Here is a 17,577-nt window from a genome sequence, read left to right as displayed (position 1 = left end):
CCTTTTTCCAGGAAGTTCCCCGAGCTCTTCACCTGGTTTAAGAACTTCCTGGGCTACAAAGAATCGGCACACCTGGAGACCTTCCCTAAGGAGCGGGCGACGGAGGGGATAGCCATGGAGATCGACTACGCCTCTTGCAAGAGGCTGGGCTCCAGTTACCGGGCCTTGCCAAAGAGCTACCAGCAGCCCAAGTGCACCGGCCGGACTCCGCTGTGTAAGGAGGTAAGGCCTCCTCTGGCGTCAGAGCGATCGGAGTGAGGCTCACAGGAGCTTCCGGAGAAGCAGGACCTTGGAACACAAGCGGGGTGATCTTGGGCCAGTCTCAGTTCTGTAAGAGCTGTTCTCGCAGAGCTCTCTCAGCCCCATGAATCTCGCAGGGTGATTGTTGTGGGGAAAGGAGATTGTAAGCCGCTTTGGGGCTCCTTCGTGTAGGAAAAAGTGGGGTATAAGAAAGCACCCCTTGTTGTTCTTCTTAATAGTGAAGCTTGACTTTCCCTGTGTAGAATTTGAGCAGCACAGGCTTTGGGAACTTCTGTGTGTTCTCTTGTTTAAGTTGAAAGAAAACTTCTCGGGAGGGGGGGGGGATGTGTGATTGCTTACAACCGCTACTCTCTCCTCTCGGCCAAAGGTTTTGAACGACACCTGGGTCTCCTTCCCTTCGTGGTCCGAAGACTCCACCTTTGTGAGCTCCAAGAAGACTCAGTACGAAGAGCACATCTACCGCTGCGAGGACGAACGATTCGAGGTAGTCGGGCGCTCAGCACCCACCCGGGTTGCTCCAGACCGATTGGCGGGTGGCTGGCGGCAGAGGCCTCTGGGTCATTGGGGAGGCGATCCGGGGACCCAAGGGAAGAAAAGTCTCCATCCGGGTCAACTTTAGTTGACCTTATCCTGGCCCGAGAGTTCCCTTTCCTCCTCCTCCTCCCGCTTTTGCAAAACCGGGGTAATAAGAATATGCAGTACCTGATACGATAGTGGTGGGGATTAGAGAGAAGGCCTTCTAAACCTTTCAGAAGCCCGGCGGTGGTGGGAGCTGCAGTCAAGTCACGGCTGATTTAAGGCAACCCCACCGGTTTTGGAAGGCAGGGGACGTTCGGCGCTGGTTGGCCGCCTTCTCGTTGTAACTTACGGGTTTCCCCGTTTCAGCTGGACGTGGTCTTGGAGACCAACCTGGCCACCATCCGAGTCCTGGAGACAATACAGAAGAAACTCTCCCGCTTATCGGCTGAGGAGCAGGCCAAATTCCGGCTGGACAACACTTTAGGGGGCTCGTCGGAGGTGATCCACCGCAAGGCCCTGCAGAGGATATATGCCGACAAGGCAGCCGACATAATCGACGGGCTTAGGAAAAACCCAGCGGTCGCCGTCCCTATTGTGTTGAAAAGGTAATGGACGGCCGTTTGGGGGAATGCCTCCTTCCCTCACTTGTGGTGCCGTGGTCACAGGGCAGTGGACTCTGACCTGGAGAACCGGGTTAAGTTCCCCACTCCTCCTCCACATGCAGCCAGCGGAGGGGCCTTGGGCCAAGCACAGTTCTCTCAGAGCTGTCTTCGCAGCGCCGTTCTCTTGGGGCTCTCTCAGCCCCACCTACTTCACCGGGTGCCTGCTGGGAGGGGGGGGGGAGAAAGTGAGAGCCAGCGTGGTGCGGTGGTCAAGAGCAGCGTTCGTACAAGAAGTCCGGCTCTTCCGCTAAGAGTCGGTTTTTACGCCCCACTTTTCACTCCCCAAAGGGGTCTCCGAGCGACCGAGCAACCCCTTCCCTTTCCTCTCCCCACAACAGACCACCTGTGAGGTAGGTGGGGCTGTGCGAGCGTTGAGAGAATGGCTCTGTGAGAACAGCTCTTATCAGGACTGTGACTAGCCCAAGGTCCCCCAGTTGGCTGCGTGTGGAGGAGCAGCGGGGAAGCAAACCCGGCACTCCAGATGAGAAACCGCTGCTCTCCACCAGGCCGGCTTAAGGGCTAAAAGGTTTCTGAGGGTTGCGTGAGGCCCCTCGGCCCCCCGCCTGTTGTCTTTCGGAGTCCTCCACAGCCCCCCTCCCTCTCTGCTTTTATCGCGAAGGTTGAAAATGAAAGAGGAGGAGTGGCGGGAGGCCCAGCGGGGCTTCAACAAAGTGTGGCGGGAGCAGAACGAGAAGTACTACCTGAAGTCCCTCGACCACCAAGGGATCAACTTCAAGCAGAACGACACCAAGGTCTTGCGATCCAAGAGCCTGCTCAGCGAGATCGAGAGCATTTACGATGAGGTGTGTGTGGCAGCCCCCTCCGTGTGGGGTTTCTCTCTCTCTCTCTCTCTCTCTCTCTCTCTCTCTCTCTCTCTCTCTCTCTCTCTCTGCTTCGGTGGTCCAGCAGCGCCTCGAGGCTAGCACAATTGGGGTGAGGGCAGGACCCTTTGTGTCCCCTGCAGAAGCCAGCAGGAAAGCTCCCACCGGGCCACAAATTTTGTTAAGCCTTTACGGTGCTCCTGGACTCTGGCTCTTCTCCACGGTCTTCCCCAGGGGCTCCTCTTCTCAGCACCATGGCCTCTGCTTCATCCTTTGGCCTCTAGGGAGGGTTCAGGTTTGACATAGGCACGGTGGGCTGCTGTGGGGAGAGGAAGGGAAGACGATTCGGAAGCCGCTGTGAGGTTTTTCGGGCAGCGACAAGCAGGGTATAAAAGCCAACTTCTTCCTCAAGGGAGTCGCAGCTTCCTCTTTTCCTGTGGCCTTCAGTTCTTCCTCTCCCGATTGTGTTTTCCCCCCTAGCGTTGTTTTCCAGCATCATTGTCTCTTCTTGCAATGCGACCAAAGAACTATAGCCGCCCTTGAGCCGTTTGAGCTTCTAGGCTCGATACGATCTGGAACAGACAGCATAAAGTTGTGCAGGGATCTGTGCGCCTTTCTTGCGCAGGCCGTCAGCCCTTGCAGTTTGTGTTTGCGGAGGAGGGGGGGTCCGGGAGAGAGGGGCCTCATGCTCTCGCCCTTTCGGTTGCAGCGGCAGGAGCAGGCTTCCGAAGACAACAGCGGCCCCCACCTGTCCCTGGCCTACGAGGACAAGCAGATCCTGGATGACGCCGCCTCCCTGATCATCCACCACGTCAAGCGGCAGACGGGCATCCAGAAGGAGGACAAGTACAAGATCAAGCAGATCGTCTACCACTTCATCCCGGACCTGCTCTTCGCCCAGCGGGGCGAGCTCTCCGACGTGGAGGAGGAGGAGGAGGAGGAGATGGACGTGGAGGAGGCCCCGGGGGCCGTGAAGAAGCACAACGGCGTCGGGGGCAGCCCGCCCAAGGCCAAGCTGCTCTTCAGCGGCACGGCGGCCCAGAAGCTGCGCGGGATGGACGAGGTCTACAACCTCTTCTACGTCAACAACAACTGGTACATCTTCCAGCGCCTCCACCAGATCCTTTGCCTGCGGCTCCTGCGGATCTACGCCCAGGCCGAGCGGCAGATCGAGGAGGAGAACCGGGAGCGGGAGTGGGAGCGGGAAGTCCTGGGGGTCAAGCGGGACAAGAGCGACAGCCCGGCCATCCACTTGCGGTTGAAGGAGCCCAGTAAGTACGCCCTTGGCTGGGGGGCGGGACCGTGAAGGGAGGCCGGTGGTGTCGAGCGTTGAAGGAATCCCAGATTTGAGAGCCCAGTCATTCTGTTGCTCAACCCAGAACAAAAGTTTGGGTCCAGGGAGGGGGACCTTTAAGACCGGCCAGGTTGCATGCGAGGGGTGCAGGCAAGCTCCTTCAGACAACCACATGAGCACCACAAAGAAGGGGAGCGTAAATCAGCAGTAAGTTAGAGCACAGCATTGCGGAAATATCCAGCAGTTCTGCAGTATAATGAAATCGTTGGGCAGATTCAAGAGCCTTGCTTGAATCACAAGCGGAGGTTCTAAGATCATCCAGTTATCGGTGCTTCGGGTTGGACTCCAGTTCGAGAAGCACAGGAGAAGGAATAAACACGCCCGGATTAGTGATTAAGGACACCGCCCTGTTCCAGAATTCCAAGGGTGTCCACAGACTCAAAGAAATTGGGGAACCTGGGTTAGCATAGCTGACTTAGGATCTGGGAGAGTCCGGTCTGAATCCACACTCTGTCACGGACGTTGTCCAGGTGATCTTCGGCCGGCTGTATGCTCTCGGCCTCACAGGGTTGTTGTGAGGAGACGAAGCGGAGGATGTGAGCTGCTTTGGGTCCCCAGTAGGGAGAAAGGCGAGGCATAATTGAAGTAAATAGATAAAAGTCCCTGACGGTATGGCCTGCAAGTAGCTCTAGAGGGGACGGTGTGCTTCCCTTGTTCTGCAGCCAAGAAATGCAGGATTCCCAGTTCCGAAATATTCCTATTTGAGACAGAACAGGAAATATTCCCCAGGGCCCTTGGCTTGAAACCGGGTGTCACAAACTCCCAGACTTCACTCCCCCACTTGGTTTGCAATTTCTCTGCCAAATCTAAGCATTTGGTCAAGAGCTTTCCGGCTTTGTGGCTCTGGATGCCCGAGGCATTCCCAGGCCGTGTGGCAGCTCGAAACTGAACAAAGGATGAGTTGGCAATGCGGCAGAATTCTCTGGGGCAAACGGGTGCTCAGAGTGAGTATGGCGTTTCACGGGCCCCCCTTTTTCTTCCCCGCCCCAGTGGACATCGAAGTGGAGGACTATTACCCTGCTTTCCTGGAGATGGTGCGGAACCTGCTGGACGGCAACATGGACTCGTCCCAGTACGAGGATTCCCTGCGTGAGATGTTCACCATCCACGCCTACATTGCCTTCACCATGGACAAGCTGATCCAAAGCATTGTTCGGCAGGTGAGCTTGTGGAGGTCCGGCTTGCGGAGACTGGGGGAGGCGGAGACTCTGCGTGGGCTGATCTTGAACACACGGGAAGCTGCCTTATGCTGCATCTGGCCCTGAGTTGTCAGCAGCTCTCCAGGGTCTTGGGTGGGGGTCATTTCCGTCACCTGCCGTCCGATCCTTTAAACTAGAAATGCCAGGGACTGAACCAGGGACCTTGTGTGTACGCAGATAGATGTTCCACCATAAAGCCACAGAACTTCCATGAGGGTTTTCTCCAAAAGAATCACCCAAATCTCAGTTGTGACATGTTTGAGATCCTAGAAACGGACTTGCGCCTTCGTGAATAGGAGGAAACAGGGTGTCACTGGGGCATGGTGTTTGAATTCAGGGTTTTTCAGAATTTTTTTTCAATCCCAATAGCCCCAAGAAGAAAAATTCCAGTTCTGAGGCTGGCTTGGCTTCTTCTGCAGCCTGGTTTAAACCGGGATTCTTATTGGAATCTCCCCCTCCAGTTTTTATGAGAAAACCCAGACACACTTGGGTTGTTGAAATAAACCCCCAAAATACCATATTGGTATTCTTTGGGTCTATTTCCTGCTAGGGTAGATCCAAATGCTCACCCTAATTGGGATTTTCCCAAATGTCATGATTCCTCCCTCCAGCTTAGCTGGGCCAAAGTAGATGTTGGACATGGCCTTTTGTGTTTCAGACGTGCTCTAATGCCCTCCTCTCTGTCTTTCAACAGCTCCAGCACATAGTGAGTGACGAGATCTGCGTGCAGGTGACGGAGCTCTACCTGTCAGAGAACGCCAACGGAGCGACCGGGGGGCTCCTCTCCTCACAGGCGTCCCGATCCCTGGTGGAGATGGCGTACCAGCGCAAAGCCGAGCACCTCATGCAAGACGAGAACTGCTTCAAGGTAAGACGGACAGCGTGGTGCTCCGGTGGAGCCAAGAATGACCTGGCCCGTGGGCTTTGAAGGGAGGAACGGCGTAGGGCAGGAGTGGCCGAACTGTGGCTCTCCAGATGCCCATGGACTACAATTGCCATGAGCCAGCGTGGCCAGTTGGCAGGAGCTCATGGTAATGGTAGCCCATGGACATCTGGAGAGCCACAATTTGACCACCACGGCGCAGGGCATCCCATAGAATGGGAGGAAGTCTTTTGATACAGCCCGAGGCGGTGGGGGAGCGTTTGTGCTTCCAGAGCACACCAAAACTTAGCTCGGAGCCCCCTAGAGAACAGCGACTGGAGTAGAAGCCCAAGGGGGGTACGCAGCTTATCGATGTGCTCACTGGAGGCCCCTGTGCTCTCTTGCGCAGCTGATTTTCATCCAGAGCAGAGGCCAGGTTCAGTTAACTATTGAGCTTCTGGACACAGAAGAGGAGAACTCGGACGACCCCGTCGAAGCTGAGGTAAGGGCAGCATCTTCTGTCGGCACCACTGGGTTGAGAGGTTTTTAAACATGTCCGTGCCATGGCGAAGGTGTTTCGGGTCCAGCAGAAAGAGTTCTGGGTACTAATCCGAAAAGAGAGCCAGCTTGGTGTAGCGGTCAGGAGCGGCAGCTTCTAACGGGGAGAGTCGGATTTGATTTCCTCACTCCTCCACGTGCAGCCAGCTGGGCTGGGTGACCTTGGGCCAGTCACAGTTCTATCAGAGCTCTCTCAGCCCCACCTACCTCGCAGGGTGTCTGTTGTGGGGAGAGGAAGGGAAAGGCAACTGTGAGCCGCTTTGAGACTCCTTGGGGTATAAAAACTGTCTCTTCAAATCTTCAGAGGTCGATTCATGGTGTCAAAATTATTTGCTCTAACGTACAGTGTGGTGCACTTTCTTTTTTCTTTTGAAGAGACGCTTTCGGTTTTATTTATTTATTTATTGTATTTATATGCATTTAACATCGTTGAGCATAATTTCTAAATTGTAGGTAAGCTCCAGGCCAATCTTGTGTGGAATCCATCCTGTCTCAGCCCATGAAATCAGTGGTTTTCTGTAGTAAATCTGTTTTAAGGTTGTTATTTATTTATTACGTCAACTTATATTATGCTTCAAGCCTTTAGTACAGTTGAAGCTTCAGTTGGTCGGGCGTTTCAAGGCTGAGACACAAAGTCATAAAAGACTCGCAGCTTTATTTAATTAAATAATAAGGCAGAGATCCTGGGGCACAATTCAGTACCACATTTTGAGTTCTGGAAAGTGTTGTATGTCTTTGCCCAAAACAGCTTTAACCGCGAGGCACCGAGGACTTCCATCCTGCGATTTTTCTAATAACTTTATGAGTGAATATACTACTCTGGTCATTTGGCTTTTGCCAAGAGCATTTCCTTGAAGGAGACTGCCATGTCACTAGTTTCAAAAATGTCTAGGCTGGTTTTGTTTGTCAGCAGTTCTCGTCCTCAGGAAGACAGCAGGCGCTTCACCATCCTCCTCTCCACCATAACGCAAACAGTCAAAGGGACGCTGTCATAGAATCATAGAATCACAGAGTCGGAAGGGACCTCCTGGGCCATCTAGTCCCCTGCACTATGCAGGACACTCACAGCCCTCTCGCTCACCCACTAGCTGTCCTCTCCAGCGACTAAGTTAAAAAATAATCCATGAAACTAGTCACCACAGATTAGCTTATAGCTGGACTTAAATAAGTACTTAGTCTAGTTCAGCCTCTCTCAGCTTTTTGATAACCCCCTGAAACATTCTTCAGGCCTTGAGAAACCTCAGAAGCGGTGTGATCGTGCAGGATATAGCTGGGAAGCAGAGCTGTGAACGTGCCCACGTGGGGCCTCTCCATTTTGGGAGCGGGGGCGGGTCAACGTGACCATCTGTGAAAAATTAATTCACTCCCCGCCATTCAGGAAACCTTTCCAGGGTCTCATGAAACCCTGGCTGAGAAAGGCTGCATTGCTGTCATTTCCCCCCATCAGGACTGTCCAAAACTGCTTTCCCAAAATACACGCACCTTCTCTGTCGTTCCCCCGCCTTATGGAACTGCCTCCACGAGGAGGTTAGGAAGGGGAACCAGAGAAGTAGCCCGAGGCAAAAAGTGAATAGCCCTGAAAGGTAGTCCCTGGCACGTGAGAGCTCTCTTCTGATAGGGCAAGAAAGACAAGGGAATGCAAGGACTAAATTAACACGCACACCCCTTCCTCTCTTTATCACGGTTCAGCGTTGGACCGACTATGTCGATCGGTACGTCAATTCCGATTCTACCTCTCCTGAGCTGCGGGAACAGCTAGCCCAGAAGCCAGTATTTCTGCCCAGGTGAGTGAGCGCACTAACACCAACACCTGTTCCTCTTCGCCCGAAAGCGCTGGTAGTCGGATAGAGGCACGGTTGTTCTCTGAGGGCACCACCGGGCCGTGTTCCGGCAGCCCCGGAGTAGCGCAGCGGAAAGGCCCGAAGACCTCCTAGTGGTCCGCTTCCGTCGTGCGATTTGGAGAGTCCAGGAGTCACACGGCCAGGGCAGAGGTCACGGGTTCGGGGGCACCAGCAGCAGCATGTGTGAAGCCTTGGTTTGAAGCCAAGTCGGGCGCTTTTCAACCCACTAACTGTTGCTGCCTGGACCGGGATGACCCAGGCCGGCCTGATCTTGGAAGCTAAGCAGGGTCCGCCCGGGTTAGCCCTCGAAGGGAGACCACGAGGAAGTCCTGGGTATCCGTGCAGAGGCATGCGAGGTCCCAGCCCCATCTTTCCTCACCGTGAAGACCCTACAGTGTCGTTGTGCGTCACCTGCCACTTGACGGCACTTTATACACACACACTATCTTTCTGTCGGGCCTCCAGCCACCAAAACAGGAGGGCTTTGGCCCCGAACTGACCCGAAGATTGCCATGCCTCTTCTCCCTGTTTGTTTGCGGGAGGAGCAGACCTCTTCTGCCTGGGGTTCGGTCTGGGCCAGTGGGGGGAGGGGTGTCCGACCAAGCCAGCATCTGCCATCTTCATCACACTCCTCCTCTGTAGGATGAATCAGCCACTCCTTCTGAGCTCATCCAGCCTTTCTGTTGCCCTGCCCTGCCCTGCCCAGGCCGGCCTGATCTCATCAGGTCTCGGAAGCTGAGCAGAGCCGTCCCCGGCTAGCGCTTGGGCGGGAGGCCCCCGACTAAGTTCAGGGTCGCCACGCAGAGGCCGACCCCCCTCTGCTTGTCTGCCCTGACCTTGGTCTCGTCAGGCCTCGGCAGCTAATCGGGGTCGGCCCAGGTTAATACTCGGAGGGGAGATCCAGGGCTGCTACGTAGAGGCAGGCATCGGATTAGTCGTTTCCTCCCAGGCCAGGGGTCCCCAACCATTTTGAGCCAGCACAAAACAGCCGCCGGGGGAGGCAGGGCCAGTGACAGAACGGCTGCCTCAGTGTCCCTTTGGTCGCGAGGAAGATCCTTGTGCTCTGGTGGGTGGGGGAGGCGGCCAAAGCAGTAGGTGTGGGAAAGAATCCGAACAGCCAGTCAGAAGTCTTGCTGGGCAAAAGCCCCGCCCCCTTCCCATGGCCCCGCCCACTTTCTCTAAACGCTTGGTGGGCGCTGGGGAAGGGGTGGTGCCCACCGGCGCCACAACGGGGACCCCTGCTCCAGACCTCCCCTTCATCCCTCCGCTCTTGTGCCGGCCAAAGAGGCAGAGGAGAGGACGGATGCGGGGAGGCCCCGGCCGAGCGGACGTGCAGACGGGCGGCCCCCTTTGTGCTCTTGCACCCCCCCCCCTCGTGTGGGTCAGGGTGGCGGAGAAGGCGCTAATTCCAGCAGGGGTTCTCTGCTTTCCAGGAACCTGAGGCGGATCCGCAAGTGCCAGCGAGGTCGGGAGCAGCAGGAGAAGGAAGGAAAGGAAGGGAACTGTAAGAAGCCCTTGGACAATGTGGAGAGCTTAGACAAGCTGGAGTGTAAATTTAAGCTCAACTCCTATAAGATGGTGTATGTGATCAAATCGGAGGATTACATGTACCGGAGGACGGCTCTGCTGCGGGCTCATCAGGTAGGACGAACGGCGGGGGCGGGGAGAGCCGGCGGCCTCTCACTTAATGCCCCCGTGGGGCGAAGCCACGCGTGGCCAGGGTGCTGTTGTGTGGGCCAGGCAGGGAGAGAGAATGTCCACTCCCATGGCGTTCTGCGGCCTCCTAGGTCCGCGGCCCGAGGTCCGCGGTGCCGACGCTAATAAGCACAGCGCCGAGAGGCGTTGAGGCTTCCACCCGCCGGCAACGCAGGAGGCAGATGGTGGAGGGATGTAAAGCAGGCGAGTTGAGTTGCGGGCTGTGCTGGCTCACAGCTTGGCAAAGGTTGGGACGGGATTGTAAAGCGCTTCCTTTCTGAACAGCCTTTCGCCTGCATGAGAGAACCTGGCTGGGAAGGCCGTTTCAGAGGGAGGCCTTGTGGATCTGCTGCAGAGGCGCTAGGCGTAGAGACTGGCAAGACCTGGGGGGCCGGGATGAGCTTTTGAGAGCCGAATCTCCCTTTGTCAGATACCCTTGTGAGAAAGTTTCGGAGGGCGGCAGTGTTGTTCTGCATTGAAGAGCCGGATTCAAGCGCGGTTGTACCTTACGAGGAGAACAAGTTTTGGGGAGTGTAAGAAAAGAGGTCTCTAAGATGCTAGCGGACTTGAATTTGGCTTGTAAGAGGTTCCTTCAGCTGTTCCCTGGAATTCCTTCTCCCCCTCGGTGGAAAAAATTTAGAAGACCCCCCCGGGAGGGAGATGGAAAGCAGCAAGGCTTGCAAGCACACACCAAAAACAGGAAAGAGAAGCAAAAGAAATTCCCCACCACTGTTCTAGCGTTGACCTTCCCCTCCCACCCACCCCTCCCTCCACATTTCCATCTCCCCCGGAAGACCATTGGTCTGCTTCCTGGTCCCTCGAGGAATGTTCCGTTGCTCCAAGCCTCTCAGATGTGACGCTCTGCAATTTGGTCGGGCCTGTGCATGCCTGTGCTTAATTTTTTCTTTTTTTAATTCGTTTTTTGCCGCGCCTGTGTCGGTCACCTTCTTTTCCTCCTTCCCCTCCGCAGTCCCACGAAACAGTAAGCAAGCGGCTACACCAGCGGTTCCAGGCCTGGGTGGACACGTGGACCAAGGAGCACGTGACCCGCGAAATGGCCACCGAGACCAGCAAGTGGCTGATGGGCGAAGGGCTGGAGGGCCTCCTGCCGTGCACCACCACCCGCGCCACGGAAGAACTGCACTTTGTCAGCATTAACAAGTACCGCGTCAAATACGGCACGATATTCAAGGCCCCCTAAGCTCCGGGGACGGGAGGAGAGGAGAGCGGAAGTTTGGCGACAGCGGCGGGACGGGGGGAGACGTCCGGGGCGGGGGGGGGAACTAAGGATGACGCCCCTCGTCCTCTCTCTCCCCCCCTCACCCCCGACACTTTGTGTATCTCCATAACGGCCACTTCTCGACTTAGTTCGTAGCCGGTCCACCCCGTCCCCCCGGAGAGGGTGGCTTCCCAAAAGGTCTCTAATCTTGAGAAGCTGTTGCCAAGGAGCCGAAACTTCCACGTGCACAATGACCCGGGGGGACAGGGGGGCCGGGATCCGGATCACCGTCCGGGCAGCCCGCCTTGCCTGTTCACACCAGCAGCAATCTTTCCAGCAGTCGGGGCGTCCCGGACAGCAGGTGCTACGGGGAGCCTGAATGGATATTGGTGCATTTACCCCTCCCCTCCCCCCCCCAAGAAATTACGAAGGCTTCCACGGGCCAAGTATCCCGGAAAACAGCCCACGGGGACAAGCCCACGCCGCCACAGACTAATCCGGCATCCTCCGTCTCGGGGCTCCGCAGTCCGGCCGTCGGAAACATCTGCTCCTGAATAATAAGACTATTTCCGCCCCGCCCTTGCCCCCCCCCTCCCCAATGGCTCTTCTCTTGTTCTTGCTGTCCCCCCCCTCCTCGTGACCCGGACTCTTCTCGGCTGAACATAAACCAATTAAGATCGGTCTGTCCTTTTTAGTGCCAGTGGAAACAATTTGTTTTTGTTTTGTTTTTTTTAATTTGGGGTTGGTTTGTTGTTTCCCTCTCCTTCCACCCCCACCCCCCGACTTTTTTTTTTTTGTACCTGCTTGTTTGTTTATTAGTCGCCCTCTTAGCGCCACGCGCCGACTCTACACACTCGCACACACAAACACACAAAAGTTATCTACACAACACCCGTGGCTTTTCACGATAGCAGCAACCAATATTAAAAATGGTTTTTCCTCTTCCATCCTCCTTTTTTTTTTTTTTTTTTGTAAATAAATGTACATATTTGTCAATTTTTTTTTTAATTAAAGAAAGTCTGCTCAACGCGCTAGTATCACCGTCGCTAGCTTTCTCGTGTGTCCCTCAGTGCCGGTCGGCTTTGGGGTTCGGCGCCCGCGGGCGAGAGAATCCGCGGCGTTTTCTTAACACTTTCTACCAAAGGGGGTCCTCGCCGTAGCGTTTTGTGCGGAATAACTCTGTTGGGTTCCCCGCGCCCCTTTTGTACAAACACCAAATGCAAAATGACGACAATGCATCCTGGGTTCTTACCTGAGAGAGACACGCGGCCCGTTGTGCCCGTTGTGCGTGGTTGAAATCCGAGGCTGGCAGGGGGGCGGGTGGGCGGACAGCCCATCTGTCTGTATTCTCACCCCCAAGCAGAAGACTCGGTGGGCGTCAGAGAGTGCCTCCGTGCTGTGGTTTAACTTGACTGTATTGTGAAGCAGCCTGTTGAATAGATGATTGTACATTCATAGAGTTCTTATTTCTTTTTTGGGAGGGGAGCGGGCGAGGCGGGGCCAGCTCTGTAACCGCCATGTCTTCCAGCACCTCTGCACTTTCGTGAAGTGCCAATGAGCAACCGAGCCGGGTCCGGCTACACTCCCCCTCCCCCCCGATGCACCCTCAAATGCAGGGGTGGCTTCTTGGTGTCCAGGAAAGAGAAATGCCAAACTGGCATTTGACCAAGCTGCTTCCTGTATATAGGAGCGTTGTTTGCGTTGTGGCGGGTGGGGGACGGAGGAGACGAATAAAGTGAGTGCAGCTTTTGTTTTGGGGAGGGGTTTTTTTGGGATGGGGGGGGGCGGTGGAATAGTCCAGCGTGGATATCTATTTTTTTAAAAGAAATATGCTCGGCAAAAGCCGTTGGCGAAGGAAGCGACTCAGAGCTCCTTCTGAAAGGGTTTTCGGCGAATGGTTTGTTGACTTCTTGTCTCTTCTTCCTGCGAAAGGAAGCGGTGCTAACGTGGGCAAAAGCAAAGAGGCACAGAGAGAGAGAGAGAGAGAAAGAGAGAAATAAGACGCCTTTTTTTTTTGAGCAGGGGGTGTGTGGGGGGTGTTTCTTTTTGTTCCTTCTGCCCTGCTGCCTTTTCCGTTTACGGTTTCCAGGCAGGTAGACTCACCTGAGAGAAGAAAAAGTCCCTGAGGGAAGAATCCAAATGGAGGGTGGGGGGAGGACAGGACCGGGGTTAGGAGGCAGGGGGTATGCAGAGCAAATCTCCACCAGCTGGGGGAGTCCTTTAACAATATTCCAGCAATAAGCTTCCCTCACCTTGTTCCAAGTGTGGCTGGGGAGAGAGATGTCATCCCCTCCTTCATTCTGCCGGGCTCTCGTGCCCTTCCTTCTCCTGGGGCATTCTCTCGGATGCGTCTCTTCCCTTCTCCCCCCCTGTCTGTAGGCGTTAAAAAGTTGGTTCGGATTCTCTGCCAGCTCGGGAACTCGCCTTCCGATGTCTGACATCTGAGCTCCAAGCTCAAATCCCGGCCTGTACAGCACCTGCCCCTTCCCTGATTATTTTAATGACTTTATTTTATTTTTATTTTTTTTGTATTCTGTACTGTGATCCTTTTTCCACACCTTATTCATGTGAATGATTTCTATACAGATGTTGTAAACTTGACTGTAGTGCGGTGTTTCCATTAAAATATCAGGGCGATTCGTGTCCACATCTGGTTCTCTTTCCTGGTCCCCATCGGTCCACCGGAAGGGTCGTCTCCGTCTCCGGGGGTGAGTTTTGTTGAGGCCTTTTTGTTGTGTGTGTGTGTGTGGGGGGGGGGGGTCTTAGTCATGAGCAAGTTCCCCTCTAGGGAAGGAAGCCACGGCGAGCCACGAGAGAAGTCAAGCCACGAGAGAAGTCAAGCCCTGATTGCGTTTTAGAGTTCTTGACCTGGGATTTCCATTGAGCAAATGGTAAATGCAGACGACAATAGCGTATTTTGCTGGTTGGGGTATTTTTATAGAGAGCGGGGGGGGGGAGAAGCTGACCCACTTGGGTGCTGAAGCGGAAGAGGAATACGGGCCTGGTACCGGCTGCTTACCCCCTCTTTCCTCCCCCCGGCTGTGAGCCTCCGAGAGAATGCTTCAATATGGGCATATGTCAAGCTATTCTTGCAACTTCTGGACCGAGAAACATCAATATCGTTTTCTTGACAAGAAATCAGAAAGCACAGGTATGTTTATATAGTTGGACCAGTTTCCAGAAACCCGGATATTAATAAATAATGAAAATATATAACTCGGGGTGCCCAACAGCCACGGCAGAATTCGATGGCCTTGTCCCTTCCAGAAATGGTGCGCTGCAGAATGTATTTCATGTTGTTTGTTCTTCAAGGTTTGAATGTCCTTCTCAGTCTCCTAGTTGTCCTTTTCTGGGGAGGGTCGATCTTTCCAAGCATACCTGCTTGTGCCAGTGTTGCGTTATGTAAAGGGTGTGATTTTTTAACACACAGAACAATGGGCATGGGAAGTTTTTGGATGTCGGACATGACTGGTGAATGCCCTCTTCTTTGCATGGGGGCGGGGGGGGGTTTGTCTCGTGGGCCACCTTGTCAAATTACAGCCCAGGTTATCAAAAAGGCGATTTTCCCGGGGCTGGCCTTGGCTGTAGAGCCGGGCCGAGAAATGTTTGTGAGTGCGAGGCGGACGTTGCTGTTGTAGAAAAGAACACCGAGATCCAGCGAGTAAAATGTGCTCCTTGGGCATTCTCCCAGCCCCCAAAGAAGGTAAACTGGCCTCAACCAGGGCCTTCTCAGCACCGGCCCCAGCCTGGTGGAATGCTCTGCCTAGTGAGATCAGGCTCCTAAGGGACCTCAAGTTCTGCAGGACCTGAATCGGAATCCCTCAAAACTGGAAGAGACCCCCAAAGGCCATCCAGTCCAGCCCCTCCACCTTCTCGGGGGCGTAGAAATCACGCCCTCCCGATTGGGGCTCATCCAATCTCCGAAAAACTTCCAACTAAGGAGACTCCACCCCCCTCCGAGGCAGCCTATTCCATCCACGGACAGCCCTCTCTGTCGGAAAATGCTTCCTGATATTTAAGTGGAGCCTTCTTTCCCATCATTTGAACCCATCACTCCCAGGCCTCCCTCTAAAGCCGCAGTGAGCAAGTTTCTGGAGCTCTGGCCCTGCTGGTGGACCTCCTGGTGGCCCCTGGGTTTGGGCCACCATGGGACTGGAGGGGCCATTGGCCTGATCTGACACGGCTTCTCACCTGGCTTACCAAGGGCGTTCCACCCACCAGCTGATACACGTGAATATGCCGCTGTTTGTGCATCACACTCTCGTGCCCAGGTGACATAAACAAATGCGCAACTTCTATATTCCGTGCCGTACATTTCAGCAATAACCTTCAGGGCAATCTCTTGAGAATTTGGGGATTTCTGAAGGCGAGAGGCTTGCTTCAGCACCCTTCCAGAGCAAAGGACAAAGAGGTTCTGGGCTCAGAGGCACTTTCCCCCACCCTTAGAAGGTTCCAGGATCAAACCCTGGCATCTCCAGTCAAAGGGTCGGTGGCGGCAGCGGCTCGAAAAGACCTTTCCCTGGAGAGCCACTGCCAGTGAGCACACAACCGTCTCCCTCGATAGAAACCTGCCCTCTCTGTCTGCATTCTTGAAGATGCCCTGGGCACCCGTTTCTCCCTTCTGTCCCTCCTGCAGGCCGGGGAGATACCTACCCATGCGCCGACGGAGCGTGCATAAAACATGCAAATTACCCTCCGTTTTGCGGCTCTCCGTTTTGCGGCTCAACAAGCGCCTCTTCTCCCAGCCACACGTCGTTCGGGTGCCCATCAAAAGGAGGGGGCAGCTCTTCGGATGCCAAGTCAACGAATGCCGGAGAATCCGCCAGCCTCTTTTCTCTGGGCATTCATCGGTTGGCGAACGGGGTCATTCAGTCGGTGCCTGTTTGTAGCAGTGAGAAGGCATTGCAGCCGGCGCTTTTAAGAGAAGGCACCGACTGCTCTGCAGGCTGAGTCCAAGCTCCTCTTGTCTGCTTGGATGAGATTTTTGGAAACGCGCTGATGGCTTACGCACCAGAGCCTGTTCACTGGCGTCTTCGGCCTTACCCGGTTCTCGTTTTCCTCGGCGTACGAGACAATGAAAACCTGGCTAAATGCCTCTTCCCTGCCCGCGCCCCCCGCCCCCTGCCCCCCACTCAATTAGGTCAGCGTGCTAGTGGGAAGCTCGAGGCGAAAAAATCGTAATTGCTCGGCCCAAAGTATTCATAAAATTAACATCCTCCAAACAAACCCAAACTCAATTTAACAGGCCACTGGGTCTGTTGTGAATGTGCAGGGCGAGGGATTGTTTGGAACGAGCGGAGAAGAGCTCATTTCGTAAGGGATCAGGGGGGGGGGGATGCGGACGGAGCCCTAAAAAAAACATAAAATAAAGCCAAACCATTGCCGGACCAGAGCAGCCGTTTGCACACAGATGCACGGGGGTTTAGAAGCATTTGCGGAGACTATTTGCAGCTGTTTGTTTTTGCACGCGGCCTTTCGGCATCAGTATTTTGGAAAAGGAAAACTAGGTCTTTCGCTGTTGAGGGATGTCTTCTGAGTGTCGGTTGCGAGCAACGCCGGCGAACGCTCGGATCGCGCCCTCGAATTCGTTCCCCCGCCCAACTGCAAGTATTTTGGACAGGCGCATCCACCGTCCCTCCGTTGGTTCCCCATGGCTGCCCGCCCTAGCCAAATTCAAATTTAAGCAGTCCTGTCCCCCAACCACCCTGGACGGACCTAAGGGAGGCAGGAAATGTTGGAGGCTGGACCGAGCCATCCTACAGGCCCAGAGAAGTCCTGCCACTGAGCCACACCTGGGGATAAAACTGAGGTGAGATACCCACAGGATACCCTGCTATCTGAGGCGGTTGGTGTACCGAGGTTGGTGTCGTCTACTCTGACTGGCAGATACTTTTCAGGGCTTCGGGCAAAGGTCTTTCTGCATCATCTCCACCCTGGTCCTTTTAACTGGGGATGCCGGGGATTGAACCTGGGACCTTCTGCCTGCCAAGCAGAGGCTCTGCCCCTGAGCCAGGGTCCCAGATCAAGGCCTTCCCCATCCCCTCCTGCCTGGTCCTTTAACTGGAGATGCTGGGGATTGAACTGGGACCGCCCGCAGGCTATGCAGAGGCTCTGCCCCTGAACCAGGGTCCCAGATCAAGGCCTTTCCCATCCCCTCCTGCCTGGTCCTTTAACTGGAGATGCCGGGGATTGAACCTGGGACCTTCTGCCTGCCAAGCAGAGGCTCTGCCCCTGAGCCAGGGTCCCAGATCAAGGCCTTCCCCATCCCCTCCTGCCTGGTCCTTTAACTGGAGATGCCGGGGATTGAACCTGGGACCTCCTGCCTGCCAAGCAGAGGCTCTGCCCCTGAGCCAGGGTCCCAGATCAAGGCCTTCCCCATCCCCTCCTGCCTGGTCCTTTAACTGGAGATGCCGGGGATTGAACCTGGGACCTCCTGCAGGCAATGCAGAGGCTCTACCCCTGACCCAGGATCCCAGATCAAGGCCTTCCCCATCCCCTCCTGCCTGGTCCTTTAACTGGAGATGCCGGGGATTGAACCTGGGACCTTCTGCCTGCCAAGCAGAGGCTCTGCCCCTGAGCCAGGGTC

At 55.0% G+C, this 17,577-nt stretch overlaps 1 protein-coding gene across 3 annotated transcripts in view; it reads left to right on the top strand.

The window, feature by feature from the left end:
• The window catches only part of SIN3A (SIN3 transcription regulator family member A), a 35,319-nt gene extending 21,683 nt beyond the window's left edge, over nucleotides 1–13,636 (top strand). For 2 of the 3 annotated variants that reach the window (XM_077317555.1, XM_077317554.1), the window contains exons 11-21: nucleotides 12–222; nucleotides 629–745; nucleotides 1,147–1,385; nucleotides 2,062–2,245; nucleotides 2,973–3,534; nucleotides 4,608–4,777; nucleotides 5,511–5,684; nucleotides 6,088–6,180; nucleotides 7,926–8,020; nucleotides 9,511–9,718; nucleotides 10,743–13,636. In XM_077317555.1, the coding sequence (XP_077173670.1) occupies nucleotides 12–222; nucleotides 629–745; nucleotides 1,147–1,385; nucleotides 2,062–2,245; nucleotides 2,973–3,534; nucleotides 4,608–4,777; nucleotides 5,511–5,684; nucleotides 6,088–6,180; nucleotides 7,926–8,020; nucleotides 9,511–9,718; nucleotides 10,743–10,973 (2,284 nt within the window). In that variant the 3' untranslated portion in view covers nucleotides 10,974–13,636. The remainder of the gene's footprint in view (nucleotides 1–11; nucleotides 223–628; nucleotides 746–1,146; nucleotides 1,386–2,061; nucleotides 2,246–2,972; nucleotides 3,535–4,607; nucleotides 4,778–5,510; nucleotides 5,685–6,087; nucleotides 6,181–7,925; nucleotides 8,021–9,510; nucleotides 9,719–10,742) is intronic. The other variant, XM_077317556.1, reaches the window with a different exon arrangement.
• Nucleotides 13,637–17,577: the final 3,941 nt, after the last annotated feature.

This window comes from Paroedura picta, chromosome 18, assembly GCF_049243985.1.
Source record: "Paroedura picta isolate Pp20150507F chromosome 18, Ppicta_v3.0, whole genome shotgun sequence".
In the NCBI taxonomy this organism is placed as follows: domain Eukaryota; kingdom Metazoa; phylum Chordata; class Lepidosauria; order Squamata; family Gekkonidae; genus Paroedura; species Paroedura picta.
The sequence above is the reverse complement of the archived record's forward strand: the minus strand, read 5'-3'. Positions and strand labels throughout refer to the sequence as shown.